The following is an 18,357-nucleotide window of genomic DNA, read 5'->3' as shown; positions in this document are numbered from 1 at the left end:
CCATATCTGTGAGAGTAAGGGGGAGACGTTTATGGCGGGGTGGGAGGTTGAGGCAAATCGCCTGGCTGCTGGTTACGCGCAGCCAGACACCAGGGCAGTTAGAGCACAGGAGGGCGCGGTACGCATCAGAGAAGCTTTGAAAACCAGTTTCATGACTGGCCAGGCTCCGGTGTGAAAGTTCTGTTTGTTTCTCCTTGATGAAACCCCCCGCCCCTTGGTTCACTCTACTTCCCTGTAAGCTAACCACCCTCCCCTCCTCCCTTCGATCACCGCTTGCAGAGGCAATAAAGTCATTGTTGCTTCACATTCATGCATTCTTTATTCATTCATCACACAAATAGGGGGATGACTACCAAGGTAGCCCAGGAGGGGTGGTGGAGGAGGGAAGGAAAATGCCACACAGCACTTTAAAAGTTTACAACTTTAAAATTTATTGAATGCCAGCCTTCTTTTTTTTGGGCAATCCTCTGTGGCGGAGTGGCTGGTTGGCCGGTGGCCCCCCCACCGCGTTCTTGGGCGTCTGGGTGTGGAGGCTATGGAAACTGGGGAGGAGGGCGGTTGGTTACACAGGGGCTGTAGTGGCAGTCTGTGCTCCAGCTGCCTTTGCTGCAGCTCAGCCATACACTGGAGCATACTGGTTTGGTCCTCCAGCAGCCTCAGCATTGAATCCTGCCTCCTCTCATCACGCTGCCGCCACATTTGAGCTTCAGCCCTGTCTTCAGCCCGCCACTTACTCTCTTCAGCCTGCCACCTCTCCTCCCGGTCATTTTGTGCTTTCCTGCACTCTGACATTATTTGCCTCCACGCATTCGTCTGTGCTCTGTCAGTGTGGGAGGACAGCATGAGCTTGGAGAACATTTCATCTCGAGTGCGTTTTTTTTTCTTTCTAATCTTCACTAGCCTCTGGGAAGGAGAAGATCCTGTGATCATTGAAACACATGCAGCTGGTGGAGAAAAAAAAAGGGACAGCGGTATTTAAAAAGACACATTTTATAAAACAGTGGCTACAGTCTTTCAGGGTAAACCTTGCTGTTAACATTACATACATAGCACATGTGCTTTCGTTACAAGGTCACATTTTGCTTCCCCCCACCGCGTGGGTACCCCCTCAACCCTCGCCCCTCCCTGTGGCTAACAGCGGGGAACATTTCTGTTTAGCCACAGGCAAACAGCCCAGCAGGAATGGGCTCCTCTGAGTGTCCCCTGAAGAAAAGCACCCTATTTCAACCAGGTGACCATGGATTATATCTCACTCTCCTGAGGATAACACAGAGAGATAAAGAACGGATGTTGCTTGAACGCCAGCAAACATACACTGCAATGCTTTGTTGTACAATGATTCCCGAGTACGTGTTACTGGCCTGGAGTGGTAAAGTGTCCTACCATGAAGGACGCAATAAGTCTGCCCTCCCCAGAAACCTTTTGCAAAGGCTTTGGGAGTATATCCAGGAGAGCCGCGAATGCCAGGGCAAAGTAATCCTTTCACATGCTTGCTTTTAAACCATGTATAGTATTTTAAAAAGGTACACTCACCGGAGGTCCCTTCTCCGCCTGCTGGGTCCAGGAAGCAGCCTTGGGTGGGTTCGGGGGGTACTGGCTCCAGGTCCAGGGTGAGAAACAGTTCCTGGCTGTCGGGAAAACCGGTTTCTCCGCTTGCTTGCTGTGAGCTATCTACAACCTCATCATCATCATCATCATCTTCTTCGTCCCCAAAACCTGCTTCCGTATTGCCTCCATCTCCATTGAAGGAGTCAAACAACACGGCTGGGGTAGTGGTGGCTGAACCCCCTAAAATGGCATGCAGCTCATCATAGAAGCAGCATGTTTGGGGCTCTGACCCGGAGCGGCCGTTCGCCTCTCTGGTTTTCTGGTAGGCTTGCCTCAGCTCCTTCAGTTTCACGCGGCACTGCTTCGGGTCCCTGTTATGGCCTCTGTCCTTCATGCCCTGGGAGATTTTGACAAAGGTTTTGGCATTTCGAAAACTGGAACGGAGTTCTGATAGCACGGATTCCTCTCCCCATACAGCGATCAGATCCCGTACCTCCCGTTCGGTCCATGCTGGAGCTCTTTTGTGATTCTGGGACTCCATCATGGTCACCTCTGCTGATGAGCTCTGCATGGTCACCTGCAGCTTGCCACACTGGCCAAACAGGAAATGAGATTCAAAAGTTCACGGTTCTTTTCCTGTCTACCTGGCCAGTGCATCTGAGTTGAGAGTGCTGTCCAGAGCGGTCAAAATGGAGCACTCTGGGATAGCTCCCGGAGGCCAATACCGTCGAATTGTGTCCACAGTACCCCAAATTCGAGCCGGCAAGGCCGATTTAAGCACTAATCCACTTGTCAGGGGTGGAGTAAGGAAATCGATTTTAAGAGCCCTTTAAGTCGAAATAAAGGGCTTCATCGTGTGGACGGGTGCAGGTTTACATCGATTTAATGCTGCTAAATTCGACCTAAAGTCCTAGTGTAGACCAGGGCTTAGTCAGTCAGTCCTCACCCCGTAGCAGTGCATGGGATTCTTCTGTCCTAAGTGCAGGACTCTTCACTTGTCCTTGTGGGACCTCATCAAATTTCTTTTGGCCCAATCCTCCAATTTGTCTAGGTCACTCTGGATCCTATCCCTACCCTCCAGTGTGTCTACCTCTCCTCCCAGCTTAGTGTCACCCACAAACTTGCTGAGGGTGCAATCCATCCCACCATCCAGATCCTTAATGAAGATGTTGAACAAAACCAGCCCCGGGACCGACCCTGGGGCACTCCGCTTGATACCAGCTGCCAACTAGACATCGAGCCATGAATCACTACATGTTGAGCCCAACAGTCTAGCCAGCTGTTTAGAGTCCATTCATCCAATCCATACTTCTTTAATTTGCTGGCAAGAATACTGTGGGCAGACTGTTTGGGGTCTTTAATTCAGCATGTGAGGTCGACTTATTACTATATTGCCCAGGTTTTACAGTAATTTCCAGCAAATGCTGTAGCTGTAACCCTGAACAGCAGACCACTGTCATAAACAGTTATCAGTCTGGAGAAAAACAATTGGCATGATTTTTAACCAACGTGAACTAATTATGCATTCAAGGGCAGAGCCAGCACTGAAGTCAAAGATGTTTATTACTGTTCCTGTAAAATAAATGTACCCAAATATTTATACTGAATGAACATGGCCTTGGAGACTAAACATATTGGGATGTCACTTTAAAATGGTGAGCTACAGTTAAATCATTTCCTGATCTCATTAAACAAGAGTACGTTTTCAATGTATTCTGTGGGGTTGCAAAAAAACCAATACCTTGTTCATCTCAGGAAAGCATTAGTAAGGCTATGGGGTTTGTATGGCATGTTCCAAGCAGAAGGAAAGTCAAGTTTTTTGTTTTTATTAGGATAAGTAGGGAGTCAGTGGCTCATCCTATGGGGAAGCATTATAATTCAGCTCTGTCATCTCTGAAGGCTGTGGTTGTGGTCAGGTTGAAAAATTGAATCAAAAGCTGTAGCCGGATGTCAAAATTATTAAGCAACATCACGAAGAAGATCTAGCTATAAGCCTAAGAAAGGAATAGCTTACTGGAAATGGCTCATTTCTTCCCAGCCCTACCTCACTGTTGAATTACAGCGTAGCAGTTTACAGTACATAATAGTGACACCTCTGGTTAGCGTCGATGAGACATTTAAAAAACTGTTTAGGAACAAAGAATCTACATCAGGTAAATAGTAATAAATTAAGCAATAAGATCTACTTTATATTGCTGATTAATGCATTGATGTGTATGGAGTGAGAACTTCTCATAGACTGGGCAAATAAACTGCTGTCATTTCCCTTGTTTTCATGATGCCAAAAATCAGATTTTTGCAGTGTATAAATCCAAAAAGATTCAGTCTACAGGTATTTAAATCACTGTATTCATTAAATAAATATTAAGTATCTCCTACCTCACCCGCTAGCAGTCTTTCAGATCAGTTGTGAACGGGAAGATCTATAAGAAAAATATAATTGAACACTATTTAGATATATTCTGGAATGGGTTTTTCCTTAATTAATTTGAAATTAAAAAAAAAAAGACATTTACTAACAAACATTCACAACTCTCACAGAAATCATCATGTCTATATTACATCTACTTATATTATTTTGAACACAAAAGCCCTAGGAGGTCAGCCATCATGCTCTGATCTGCATTTCTATCTCTTTGTGTGTATATACAGAAAGACAAGGTGGGTAAGAATCTTTTATAGGACCAGCTTCTGTTGAGGAAAAGAGACAGCCTTTCTAGCTATACAGAGCTCTTCTTCAGGCCTGGGAAAGGCACTCAGTGTCACAGCGACATACAAGGTGGAACAGATTGTTTAGCGTAAGTCGTTAAAACATATTGTAAGAGACCATTCAAGGTGAAGAGGCCAGTTAATAGCTCACATGCAGTTGTGATGTAGCTGGTTGGTTCCAGGATTTTAGAGAGACAAGATGGGTGAGGCAACATCTTTCATTGGACCAACTTCTGTTTGTGAGAGAGAAAAGCTTTTGACCTTGCACAGAGCTCTTCAGAAGAAGTTGGTCCAATAATAGATATTACCTCACCCGCCTTGTCTTGCTACTTAATAGCTTGGCAGTCATAGGACAAAAAGGGCAGTTAGGAGTTTACAGATGGTTGTAATAAGCCATAAATCCAGTGTCTGTATTAAGACCATGACTTTTGGTGCCTAGCAAAGTTATGCATTTAAGCTCCCAGGCCTGACCCATCTGAGGGGTCAGATATGGAGTGATCATTTGGGAAAAATGGTCATCCATGGGTGATATGGTGTCTTTGTCTTTTATCATTTTTCTGTGAGAGTTCACTCAAGAGTGTACTGAGTGGCTTGTTATTGGGGCATCTAGTGCACTGGATGAGGTGTGTACACACACTAATTTATTTATGCTACACTGGCCGTGTGAACCAAGGAATAAATACCTTTGTTTCTCCAAGAATGGAATAAACTGAAAACCAGGGAATAAACTGCATTCACTTTTCACCTTAAACTTTCTCGCTTGCACTGTGCCCACTAACATAACTCAGATGAGACTTCCGTAATTCCAATCCCGTGAGCAGTTTCCTCCTGCCCCCACCTCCACAACTGCCCTTTAAAAAAAAAAAATGGGGATGAGGGATAAGCTGGGCCCGATTCTCCATTTACTTACACCAATGACAATCAGGAGTAACTCCAGTGCAATGAATGGTGTTTCACCAGGTACAAAACTAATGTGAGAGGAAATTCAGGTCCTTTGTCTTAAATAGGCAGAAGATGAGCTGAAAGCAAGGATTAAAAATTACCCTGGTAGAAACTACAGGGCCCTGAGGAATGTGAGTAATTTCTAGAGCAGTCAGTGGGGGTTATTTGTATCCCCTGGGATAGGAAGGAGAGACAGGGCCATTGAAGGCATTTAGGTGCCTAATTCCCATTAAAATCAGTGGCTCAATACTGAGTTTGATGTTCTTGGCCGAAGTATTTTTAGTGAGGTGTGGACCAGAAATCCCTACAAATCAATGCAATGCTGTATCCCATTGGAGAGTTGGGTATCATAGCTGAATGGTATGTAGCCTGTGGGAAGATCCTGAGCTGTTGCAAATTGTTATAGCTCCATAGACAAGGTATACCAGCTGAGGATCTGCCTCTTAGGGCTAAAAACTATCAGGTTACAAAATAGCAGCCTTGAACTCACATTACAGTCAGCAGAAAAATCTATTTTTTGTGCTATTTCCCCACCCCCCTCACAACACCACCTGTATAGCTGGTTTGCTTTACTTACTATGACTCCTGGTAACTAAGGGTAGGTCTACACTACCCACCAGATCGGCGGGCAGCGATCGATCCAGCGGGGATTGATTTATCGCGTCTAGTCTAGACACGATAAATCGATCCCCGAGCGCTCTCCCGTCGACTCCTGTACTCCAGCTCCACGAGAGGCGCAGGCGGAGTTGACGGGGAAGCGGCAGCAGTGAAGTGAAGACACCACGGTAAGTCGATTTAAGTATGTCAACTTCAGCTATGTTATTCACGTAGCTGAAGTTGCATAACTTAGATAGATCCCCCCCAGTGTAGACCAGGGCTAAGCAATCAGGTTGTGCAGGCAGAAGGATGCAAAAAGGAGTATCAACATAAGTGTTTAAAACTCTAAAACTATTACAAAAATACCTTTCTTCTATTATCCATTAAATAAAATATGTGATAGAGTGGGGAGTAAAAGATTTTATGGGCAGTTGTATGGGATGACCTACATAACACACTTTTGCTTTCATCGTTCATGAATAATGCATCCACACCAAATTCACAACAGTAAAAGCAAACTACACTCCCATGCATTTCAACGGGATTTTCCCCATTGACTTCAATAGAAGATGGTTTGGGTCCCAGTATATAACCAACTTTTTAAAATCGTGCTGTTCTGCAGAACAAAAATTGCTTTAGATGATTGTTTCAGGGAATTCTTAAAATGTGTGAGGGTCAAAGACAATGGTGACTTGCTATTTAATTTATGAGATAACAGAGAAGTTTTTTTTTTTAAAAAGTGTGTGTTAAACTAGGGGAAGCACACATGGAAACAAAATTATATATTATTGAACGAATGTTTCACAATGCCTTCTGCTGAAAAGTAAACTTTTGCCAACAGTTACAATGCTTCTTACCTGTTACCACAGTTATTTCCTAATCTAAGTATAGGGACAAACTGCTATAGTTCAGATTGCATTTGCCAAGAGTTCTCAGACATTGTATCTAAAATACAGCAGTTTTCTTGGAATACAGAATAATGCTGAATGTGGCTAATGCTGTCTATTTAATGGCAACTACTGTACTTACATTATAGTACTCTATATACTGTAGACATAGAGGCTTGATAGGATGGATGGTTGAAGATATAAGACTAATAAACCCAGCTCAGTCTTGGAAAGAAACAAATTCCCATATCAAGTTTACAGGCCCTGAATGATGAGTAGAAAAGTGGGAAACAATGGGCTTCTCTCTCAGCCAAAAAGCAGCCTTACATTTCCCGTATCCACTCCAGCAGTGATGATCTGAACTGCAGTTATCCCAAATTTACTGTTATCTGAAATAGGGTCATGTCCTCCAACATGAAAATTCCCTTTATAAGCCAAATCTATTTAAATCCCCCATGACATTTGGAAAAATCCAGATTGTACTGTACCAGTTAATGATAAGTAGCTGCATTGTATTTGCTACCCCAAGCACTGAAAATGAAATTAACATTACGTTGTTATAAACAAAAGCCTTTTGATAAAAAAAAAGCTCTCACATCCTGATATTTTAACCTCTGATTAAAATAGATTATAGTAAGTAGCAATGACATGGTTTTTTCATTATCCAATAATTTAAATCTACGCCAAACAGGTATTACACCTATTAATGTTAGGTGACAGCAAAGCCATATAGCAGGGTTAAGGCTGTTATTTATTTTGAAATAATTGATTATTGGTTCCCATTTCCTTTCAGATTGTTGAGTTCTCTGTTGCTCTTGCTGAGGCTTGTATCATTAAGATTTATTCAGACTGGGTTAAACTATACAACCTGTTGTGGTTCTAATAGAGTCCATGCCATCAGGAATGGCTTTTTCTTTTTTAAAAGCTAGTCTTAAAAATTAATAAAAGTTTTTATACCCATTTTATGAAACGTTTTTCAATGCCAAAAACACACTGATATTTTAGGAACAATAATTTCCAATATGCCCTCTCATGTGTGCCTGTTACTTCTGCCTAAAAGCTTTGTGTTAATTGACATGACAATATTACATAAAAATAAGAGTTCTTGTAATTTACATTGATCGCAAGCTAGGACCCCAGTCCTGCAAAGACTTGTGTGTAACTTTATGCACTGTGAGTAATCCCACTGGAGTCTCATTTCATGATCAGGGGCTAGCACATTTTCTATTGAGCAGATCTGTCCATTCTGAGCCAAAACCTGCTATGGTTAGTGCTGCAAAAGGCCACACTTTCTACTGAACAAGCACACGGAGGCCTGGTCTACACTAGAAAATTAAGTTGGCATAACTACACTGCTCAGGGGTGTGAAAAATCCACACCCCGATTGGTGTAGTTAAGACAACCTAAGTCCATGTGTAGCCAGTGCTAGGGTGATGGAAGAATCCTTCTGTCGTCTTAGCTACTGCCTCTCAGCGAGGTAGAATATCGATGCCGACAGCAGAATCTCTCCCATCGGCAAAGGTAGGGTCTACGCTGAAGGGCCACATTGGTGCAGCAGAGCAGCTGTGCTGCCATAGTGTTTTAAGTATAGAGTAGCATTTACATAGACACAAAACTCATGTATTTAAAAATGTGTAAAGTTCCTGTTACGAAATCACTTCTAATCCAAGAATCTCAAAGCACTTCACATATAACTAATTATATACATCGCAACGCCCTTGTGAGTTAAATAAAGTATTACTTTACTGTTGTCTTCTTCACACACTGAGGCACAGAGAAGTTAAGTGACTTATCCAAATTCACAAAGAGATGGGATAGACCAGGGGTCTCAAACACAGAGACCACTGGGTTATTTTCTGCGGCACACCAGCTCCCCGCAGCACCCCCGCCCCCCCACTCCCAGTATTTACCTAGAGCGGCTCCGGCCCGGCAGGATCCCTTCCTGCCTGCCCTGCCCCCGTGCCACTCCGGGAAGCAGCCAGGACCTGGGGGGGGGGGCGCACAGGTCCCCGTTCCCAGCCAATGAGAGCTTAGGGGAGGTACCTGGAGGAGCGGCCAGGGCAACACACAGACCTGGACATGCCAGGCTGGACCCGCCCCCCAAACCCCTCCTGCACCCTGACCCCCTGCCCTGAGCCCCCTGATGCACCCTGCACCCCTCCTACACCCCCCTGGGGGCAGGGAGGGGGTGGAGATTTCAGGGAAGGGGTTGGAATGGGGGCAGGGAAGGGGTGGGAAGAGGCGGGGCGGGGCCTCACAGAAGGGGTGGAGTGGGGGAGGGGCTGGGGCAGCCGGGAGGTGGTGGTGGTGGTCAGTGGTGCAGCCCTTGGGCAGATGTACTAGTCCTCATGTGGCCCTCACGATCATTTGAGTTTGAGACCCCTGGGATAGACTGACTCTAGTCCTATGCTTGGACTTCTGAAGGTTAAGCAAGAGCCAAATAACCTTGGACAAATTGAATAGGGCTTCTTTTTAGCTCAGGTGTCTGTCATGTCTGTCCTAACAGCTTTTATTGTTCACTTTTCATTTTAGCAGTGCCAACAAGATGACAACATGCTGCTTGTATGTGTTTCGTTATATATACACATTTCCAGTTGGGCGAGGCCCTGCCTTTTTAAAATGACAAACCCGTGGGAAACAACTCCATTGAGAAAACAGAAAGGCAGTACTGAGTGTGTATCTGCAGAAGTGAGTTTCACTGATGAAGTGAGCTGTAGCTCATGAAAGCTTATGCTCTAATAAATTTGTTAGTCTCTAAGGTGCCACAAGTCCTCCTTTACTTTTTGCGGATACAGACTAACACGGCTGCTACTCTGAAACCGGTCATTGAAAACCAAGTACATGTTCTATTTTTAGAAATCTGAAGTAGGGTATGTGCAAACATGTACCTTCCTGTAGGCCTGATGTTATTTGAACCTTCCTCCCAGGTGCTCCTTTTCCCACTGCTGACTTGATGTCTTTTTCAGGCTGCTCTTCTCTTCCTGGAGCAATGTCGCATTTCCTGTGTGCAAGGCTAATTCCCTCTCCTACTTCACAGCCATTCTTAAAACTGCCTTGTGCTTAGCTGTCCAGCTTTGATCTCCTCCCACTTGGAGTCAGCCCCCCCTCCATCCTCCTTATTAGTCTGTGTTGTAGCTTTACAAAGTAGACTATGAACTCCTGTTGGGCAGAAGCCTGGCCATTTTATGGGTTTTGATAATGCCTTGTACAATTAGTGTTGCTCCATGAGTTAAGTTATGTTCACATAGGACATAGTTTTCTATTGTAGCACAAAGGTTAGTTAGTATTAGAGCATTATTCTCAGCACTGAAACAAAGGAACAACAATAAACTCGCATACTTTGTTTCCTCCTGAATCATCGATAGCAGAAGAGTATTCTGGATCTTTCATCCATGAAAGAAGTATCACCTTTTAAGCCAGAAGCACTGTAACATTTGATTTCAGGGACAGAATGAATATCTGCTAAAACGCGTATTGATGTGCAGCAGACATGTATTCCCTATTGTGGGTCTGATTGTGCTGCCCTTACTCATGTTTAAAATCAGTGGAACTATTTGCATAGTAAGGGACTACTCACTATGAGTAAAGGTAGAAGAATCAGCACCGCTGGGGTGAAATTCACCCCTGGGCAGAGGGACAGCACAAGCACCACTTAATTCCCGCTAGGCTATTGTGAGGCCTTAGAAGTCACATTGTGTCAGGGACCAGCATAACAGCAGAGGTGCATTTTACTAAAGACAATCAAAAAGAAACTGGTATTCACTTTGGGGAGTTCACTTGCATAGGAAAGGGTTTGGTAGCTGCAACAAGTGGATGCTTAAGGTGAAATCCTGGCCCCACTAGAGTTTTGCCATATTCAGTGGAACAAGGAGTCACACAGAACACGTTCACTTTAACTAACCCTGAAAGCATTTACTTTAAAAATGTAAAGAAATATAGCCCATTCAAAAAGCTAGAGGGTATGTGTGGAAAGAAAAGCTGTGCAGGCTGCATAACTGATTAAACGTGATTTTTGAAATGGCCTATCTGAAGCAACTATAAAGTGCTTGTTACAAATTTTCACCTTGATCCTGGCCCCACTTCAGAGAAGCAGTGATACTTGGTACACCCCATTGTCTTCAGTGGAACTTAAGCAAATGTGTTACAGTTAAGCATGTGCTTGAGTGCTTTCCTGAATTAAGGCTGAATTTTCGAGGTGCTGAGCATCCCAAATGGGAATTCCCTCCCTAAGGAAAATCCTACACTTAACTTTGATATACTGTTTATGGCGCTGTTTAAAATGTAAAGGTGAAGCAGGCAACAAAACCAAAGCATGTTTCTATTTTGTGAAAAGCCTTTTGGTAAGCAGTCACATGCAGCCAGTGACAGCTTGTGTGCAGTAGAACCCAATTATGTGTAGAATTGATCTGATTTCAGTAGGATTTGGGGAATGCAACAGGTCCAGACATTGTCTGATATTGGCCCATTCAAATGTTATGATAGCCACAGCATTAATACAGTGCATTATATGCTTTTATTTTAATATGCAAAATCTTTTATATTTAATTTAAAACAGACACTGATCAAGTGACAGACTGTACCATGACCTATGGATCAAAGGCCATGGAAGCCTATTGTGTAATGGGGGACTACTGGCATGCCATTTAATGTCCTATTAATGTTAAGAAAAGGGAGCTGTTAGGTAGGATAAATAATACTAACAATTAAGGAATTTAAATAAATATTACATTAAGGAAAACAAATAAGCAAACACTAAAGTAATGTTAGGTGTCAAACAAAAAACTTACCAGCCAAACAAACGGAGGAAAGTCAGGACAGCAATTGCTAACGCATCACTTGTTATCACTCACACGCTGCCATTTGTGCCTTAGGTTTTTATGTAAATGTTTGTTCCATCTGCTAGAATAACTGGTCCCAACGGGTGAGAGGAGGATAAGGATCATGGGTCAGTTTAAAACTTCCTCTACTTTCCATTGGTAGCACATGCACACGTACTCATTGCTGTGCTTGCCTGCTCTACTTTTTTGTACTGGAAATAAAAGAAATGTTGACAAGAATCATAGTACCACATAAAGTGATGAAGGTGGTCAACATAAGTGGGAAAGAAAAATACAGGTCTGTTCATGAAGACAGAGAAAAATTATGTATATTCCCTACTGCAATGACTGAACCAAGAGCTATGTTTTAGTTTTTGATGGGGGGGCGGGAGGGGGGGGGAGTTTGCTGTGTAAAACCCTTCTCACCATGGCTTATATAATATGAAAGAAAAATTGTTACATATTTTACTGCCATTTAACATTAGCTATGTCAAATTTTAGCCAGGGCTTGAAAATAGCCATGACAGGCTCATAAGCCATGTTGTTACATCAATGGATCTATGATCTTTTTCTCTAGCTTTCATTTAAAAAAACAAAACAACAACAACAAAAACCTAAATGTCTAGAGCAGTGGTTCTCAATTCTCATCCACCGCTTGTTCAGGGAAAGCCCCTGGCATGCCGGGCTGGTTTGTTTACCTGCCGCATCCGCAGGTTCAGCCGATAGTGGCTCCCACTGGCAGCAGTTCGCCGCTCCAGGCTAATGGGGGCTGCGGGAAGGGTGGCCAGCACATCCCTCAGCCCGCGCCGCTTTCTGCAGCCCCCATTGGCCTGGAGAGGCGAACCATGCACGGCCAGTGGGAGCCCCGATCGGCCAAACCTGCAGACGCAGCAGGTAAACAAACCAGCCCGGCACGCCAGGGGCTTTCCCTGAACAAGCGGTGGACCAGAGTTGAGAACCACTGCTCTAGATTTTAGGACTGCAAAGAAGCCTCAAAAGAGCTGGTATGTTGGCAGAGAGTCTGAAATACTAGCTCTCAGAGGTATGAACTGCCCCATTCATCAACCAGGAATTAATTCAGGCAGGCCCTGCCCTGTGTTATATAGCAGGTCAGACTAGATAATCACAAAGTCCTTTCTGACTTTATAATCTAGGAATCTCAGTGAGGTGGTGTTAAATCACATCCCCAGTGATGGTAATTCACTCTCCACATTGTTAACAAATTTCATTCCTTATTTAAGGGTTTATCCGCATACAAAAGATATACTGGTTTAACTATATTAAAGTGGTACAACCCACCCTCCTCGCAGCACAGACATAATTATATCAGTATAAAAGGTGCTTTATACTGCTATCGCTAGACAGGTAGAGCAGGGGTTCTCAGACTGGGGGTTGGGACCCCTCAGGGGGTCACGAGGTTATTACATGGGGGGGGGTCACGAGCTGTCAGCCTCCATCCCAAACCCCACTTTGCCTTCAGTGTTTATAATGGTGTTAAATATAAAAAGTTTTTTTAATTTAGAGGGGGTGGGGGTTTGCACTCAGAGGCTTGGTATGTGAAAGGGGTCACCAGTACAAAAGTTTGAGAACCACTGCTGTATAGCCACACAGGCAGGAGAATAAGCTGTACTGTGTGAGGCACCTTTATCCCAATATAACTATGTCCACACGAGGGGTGGTAATGATAGAACTCTGTTGATTTAAAAAATAAAAATAAAATAAAATAAAAATAAAAAAATCACACCCCAACCAACATAGTTGTACTGGTATAAAATCTGTACCTAGACCAGGCCTAGGAAAGAAGAGGGAAGATCACAGACCTGCACAATTTACTGTTAGTGACTTCTCATTTTGGTGCTATACCACCAGTTATTTTGTTTCCCCAGCTGAGAAGGATCCAAGCTCAAAGGGCCTAGCAGAGATCTGGGGCGGGGTACATTCCAATCCCACTGAGGGAAAGCCCAGCTCAAGGAGCACAGTGAAACCAAGTAGCAGCACAATCATATTTTGAACATCTGCATATTCAGGAGCAGTGTGAGTTATATGGGCCTGTGGTGCCTGTGCTCCAGGAATATTCAGGGCCCAGGGTCCCAGCTCCACCTACGTTCATGGCCAGGTCTCTCCTCCAGCCCTGCCTGACGCCCCTGTGCGCCTCCCTCGAGGCATCTCCAGACCCCGCCTGCTGCCCCCGGGCAATTTAAAAGGGCCCCAGGGCTCCCAGCCGCCGCCACCAGCGCAGTGGGGCTAAGGCAGCTTCCTGCCCAGCCTCGCTTCATGCCATTCTCGGAAGCGGCTGGAATGGCCCTATGGCCCGGGAGGGGCGGGTGTCTCCGTGTGCTGCCCTCGCCCCGAGCGCCAACTCTGCAGCTCCCATTGGCCAGGAACTGCGGGCCCATGGGAGCTGCAGGGGCGGTGTCTGCAGGCAGCAGCATGCGGAGACCCTCTGGTCCCACTGCCTAGGAGCTGCTGCCAGAGGGGTGCGCGGGTCACTTTCGGGAGCCACCCAAGGTAGCGCTGCACCCCTCACCCTCTCCCGCACCCCTGCCCCAGCCCAGAGCCCGCATCCAAACTCCATCCCAGAGCCCGTACCCCTCTCGCACCCAGCCCCCCTCCCAGAGCCTTAGGCAAGTGTGTGGGGGGGGGCAGGATTGGACCCAGTGTGGGCACCACCAAAAAATTATACAAACCTGCCACCCCTGTGCATATTCTACTGTAGCAGCATCTCATTCACAAGGGTGTAGCATATTTTGTAAGTGGTGTGTGGGAAAGTACTGCTACCTTCCCGCCTGCCTCCATCTAACCCCTAGATTTTAGCCTTGACAATAGCCCTTTTAATCAGGCCACTCAGAATACCTTAATAAGTAATGATAATTAATACCTGGCATTTACACAACTGTTCACGTTCAAGGTGTTTTACCAACTTCTGCCTGCTAGAGGATGGAAAATTTCCAAAGGATGGGAAATGGAGAATTTCATGGGGGGGGGGGGTGTCAAAATAAATAAAACACGAAACATTTCTTTTTTTGGACCCCCTCTACTCTGCATTTCTGATGCACCCATCACTCTATCATTTAGGTACTAAATCTTAACTAACCTTCTTAATTGTTTCAATTTCTTTAGTTTTTATAGTTTAAAATGCAATTTGTTCTGCAAGCTGCTGAATCTGCCCTCAGAAACGCCTGCCAAAAGCAAATTTCACATGAAACAGAAAAAAAACCCCTCTCTCCAAACTACCAGGTGAAAATGGAGCTTTTTGCACAAAAGTTGATCTATAGCCTTCATCCTGCCATTCATTGTGCATGGACTGGGTGGGTTTCATACAGAGTTCAGCATACTTTTCCAGTCTGATGAATTATAAGATCTGGGCCTTGGATGATCAAAGTGCTGTAGTAGAAGATAAGATCTTCCAATGTGAGAAAGCGTCGTGCATTCTTTAATGTAGCTTAATAGAGAAAGCCTAGATAGCATGGTGATGGGCACTTCAGAAATGCAGAGAGATGAAATAGGTTAGGTAGGTGAGTGGAGGGCTGCCCTGGACATATAGGGGGTGGCGGGTGGAACATTTCATGGCCAGGAAAGGCAGAAGTAGCCTAGAGCCCTTCTCCTTTTGTCCCTCCTGGCATGTGAGCTGGGGAGGATCCCAGATACCTGGCTGTCAGGATGACAAAAATCAGGAACCTCAGCCCACAGGTTTCCAGGACAGAGAGCCGGTCTGGTGACTTTTAGGGTTAAGGTGCCTCCCCATCCCCCAACATCCGGCCTGAGCGCTCAGCCCAGCCTGGAAGAGGCTTGAAGCCTTGAGAAAGTTCCAAAGGCCGCTGCAGGGCTGAGTCACGCTATGGGCTGGGCAGCAATTGCATTCCTGAGCAGAGTTACTGCTTGGGGGCAGGCAAGGGGAAGAGTGGGAGAGAAAGGAGCCAGGTGAGGGGCTAGCCAGATAGAGGGGATGCGGAGGGCAGACGGGGGGGGGAGGGGTAGAGGGAAGGAGAGACACACAAGAAGAGAGACGAGGCTTGGGGAGGGATGCCAGTTTTTGTTGGATGTATTCTTGGAGGTTTCATCACATGACAGTCTTGAAGTAAAGATTAATCTTTAATTCCAGGAGACTCCAGGACTATCCTGGAGGGCTGGCAACTCGGAGGGGGGGGCAGAGGGAATGGGGGAGACTTGACACAGGTGGGAGGCTGGGGGAAGGGAACGAGCAGAAGGAAGGGGGAAGAGGCGAGGGAGTGGCGCAGAAGGGGAGCTGTAGAGAGGCAGGCTGGGGGTTGATGGAGGCCAGGCAGGGAACAGGGGTGGAGAGGAGAGGGGGGCATGGAAGAGGCTGAAGAGGGAGGGGGCGGGGATGCAGGAGGCGGTGGGAGATGAACCGGCCTGGAGCTGGAAGGCAGTGTGCCGGCGGTGGCCTGGGGCCAGCGGGGGAGGAGGTGCCGGATACAGGCGGGGCTCGGGGAGGGGAGGGACAGGGCCGGGCTCGGGAGGCCGGGGGTGGGTGACAGCAGGGCTGGGGAGGGAGAGGCACCGGAAGAGCGAGGCGCTGACTCACCAGAATAAATTGCTCCTCATCCAGCACCCTTCGCTCATTGCAGCTGGAGGAGGCGCTGGAGCAGGAGCCGCTGCAGAGTTCGCCGGCTCGCAGCGCGCTGCCCAGGCAAGAAGGCGCCGCAGAGGGAGCCCGGGCGCGGAGGATGAAGATGCCGGGCGAGGTGATCCGGGAGGGCGAGCTGGAGAAGCGCAGCGACAGCCTCTTCCAGTTCTGGAAGAAGAAGCTGGTGGTGCTGACCAAGGACAGCCTGAGCCTCTTCCCGGACGGGCACAAGCGCGCCCGGGGCAAGGAGCTAGGCTTCCACTCCATCCTCAAGGTGGACTGCGTGGAGCGCACGGGCAAGTACATCTACTTCACCATCGTCACCACGGACCGCAAGGAGATCGACTTCCGCTGCCCGGACCAGAGCTGCTGGAACGCCTCCATCACCATGGCGCTCATCGACTTCCAGAACAAGCGGGCCATCCAGGACTTCAAGAGCCGCCAAGAGCTGGAGCCGGCGGCGGGCAGCCAGGAGCGGCGCCTGGCCCGGGCGCCCTGAGCAGCCCGCGGGGCGGCAGGAGGTGCGGCGGAAGGTGAGCCCCGGGGTGGGGGGTCCGATCAGTTGCAAAAGGCTCGGGCGGGCTCGGTTTCCAGAGCTCGGGCTGCAGCGCTGCGCCTCAGTCCGTCTCCATAGAGCGGCGGGGGGGCAGAGATCACAGGCCGGCGAGCTGGCCACGTGCTTAGCGCGGGAGGCATTTCCCCCCTCACCCCCCAGGTCCAGGCTAGCGCTGCTCCCGGGCTTTAAACAGCGGCTGCCAGCCCCTGAGAGCACGTGGGCGCCTCCCGCCTTTTCACGGGGACTCCCACCGCACCTGCCCGGGCTCGGCCGGCTCTGCCCGTAGCGCTCGGACGGAACCGGCACCACCCGGCCTTAGGCTTAAAGACCCCCCCACCCCGGACTCTTGTATCGGCTAGAAACGCAGCCCTGGCGCCTGCAGGCGGAGGCGCGGATGGCATTAGCCGAGCCGAGCCGGTCGGCCCTGGAGGGGTTGAATGGACTTGGCCCCACAGCGGCCCCTGCTGGGCAGTGCAATTTAACGATTCCCAGAAAGCACCAATATGCCTGTGGCTTCTTATGAAAATCACTAGGGATCGTTTTAAAGCCACTTCAGCATCCGGCAGCCTGGGATAAGAAGTGACTGTCTAGTAGCTAGTGTGGCAAATATCTCCTTTTTTTCAAGAGGAGAAAGGACGCAATAATGGGGATGGGAGAATCGCTGGTGAGGTCCTGCCTGCCTCTACTCTCTCTCTTGGGCTGGGGACCTCCTTCTGTGGGTCTGACACTGGCTGGGTCTCCCTGGGAAGACTCTCACATCCTGTGGTTGAGGCACTCAGCAGCAGCTGACTTGGGTTTTCATGCTTGAACTGGGGAGGCCAAGGCCCTCTTAGACTTTGAGGGGCTACCTCACTTCTGTCTTATTCAAAGCACTGGGTGGGCTGTGTTCTATTAAGTAGGTTTGCCTGTTTCAGGCTTTCGTTAATCACCCCCTTATCCTTCCTCCCCACATAATTCAAGCAGTGGACATTGACTTTTCATGCTGCAGCTTTTGACTGGAAAGTAATACTAGCCTTTAGACGAGCACCAAAGCTGCTCCTTAAGCCACTTTGGCCAGCAGAGAACACTGAAGTGTTGTAGACTTGGCACTCCATTTTGGAGACTGAGCTTTTTGTGAGTGTTGCCTACCAGGGATCTCTGGGTGATACTGTGCATGGTTACTAACTAGCAAGAGCAATTTAATAATTATGCCATTTAGTTGAAATGTGGAGAGACACTTAACAGGGGCTTCTTTAAGGAACTCTGTATATAGGCTGGGATTTTTAAATATGAGTGCCAAACTTCCTTAGGCTCTTACCCCACAAGAATATTGCTGTATTGTTGCACTTCTGACTTATTTTCTGTTTCTCTCTTTTAGAATATACCGCTGGATGATAAACCAGATCAAATGTCTTGGACTGAAATGGGACAGGGTACCAATGAAGGAAAGCAAAGAAGGTGGCTGGGAACAGTTGAGTTTCCTCCAAGTTTGAGGCTGCTGAGCAAAGAGCCCTGAGCTTCGCTCCAAGATGCATTTTAAAAACCAAAGACTCTTTCAAAAGGACTTCTGGTGAAGCTTCAGCAAGTTTTTAAGTGGCACAGCTTTGCAAACTCCTTTCATCTATTTATGAGATGCAAAGAATATTCAGCACCCATTGGTGCAAAACAAACCCAATTTAAATTATTTGTGGTATCTATATGTATTTATTTTGATGAATGTCTTTAAGCAGATGT

At 46.9% G+C, this 18,357-nt stretch overlaps 2 protein-coding genes across 2 annotated transcripts; one reads left to right on the top strand and one right to left on the bottom strand.

Annotated features, from left to right (window-relative positions):
• Window positions 1-423: 423 nt before the first annotated feature.
• Window positions 424-16,989, bottom strand: LOC141989741 (uncharacterized). The gene is made up of 4 exons (XM_074956666.1): window positions 16,047-16,989; window positions 3,928-3,971; window positions 1,534-1,945; window positions 424-944 (listed from the first exon to the last, which is right to left on the bottom strand). The coding sequence occupies exons 3-4, from the start codon at window positions 1,940-1,942 to the stop codon at window positions 424-426; spliced, it is 930 nt and encodes a 309-aa protein (XP_074812767.1). The 5' UTR covers window positions 1,943-1,945; window positions 3,928-3,971; window positions 16,047-16,989.
• PHLDA2 (pleckstrin homology like domain family A member 2) lies at window positions 16,020-18,357 on the top strand. The gene is made up of 2 exons (XM_074954863.1): window positions 16,020-16,621; window positions 18,002-18,357. The coding sequence occupies exon 1, from the start codon at window positions 16,189-16,191 to the stop codon at window positions 16,585-16,587; it is 399 nt and encodes a 132-aa protein (XP_074810964.1). The 5' UTR covers window positions 16,020-16,188; the 3' UTR covers window positions 16,588-16,621; window positions 18,002-18,357.

This window comes from Natator depressus, chromosome 6, assembly GCF_965152275.1.
Source record: "Natator depressus isolate rNatDep1 chromosome 6, rNatDep2.hap1, whole genome shotgun sequence".
Taxonomy (NCBI): Eukaryota; Metazoa; Chordata; order Testudines; family Cheloniidae; genus Natator; species Natator depressus.
The sequence above is the reverse complement of the archived record's forward strand: the minus strand, read 5'-3'. Positions and strand labels throughout refer to the sequence as shown.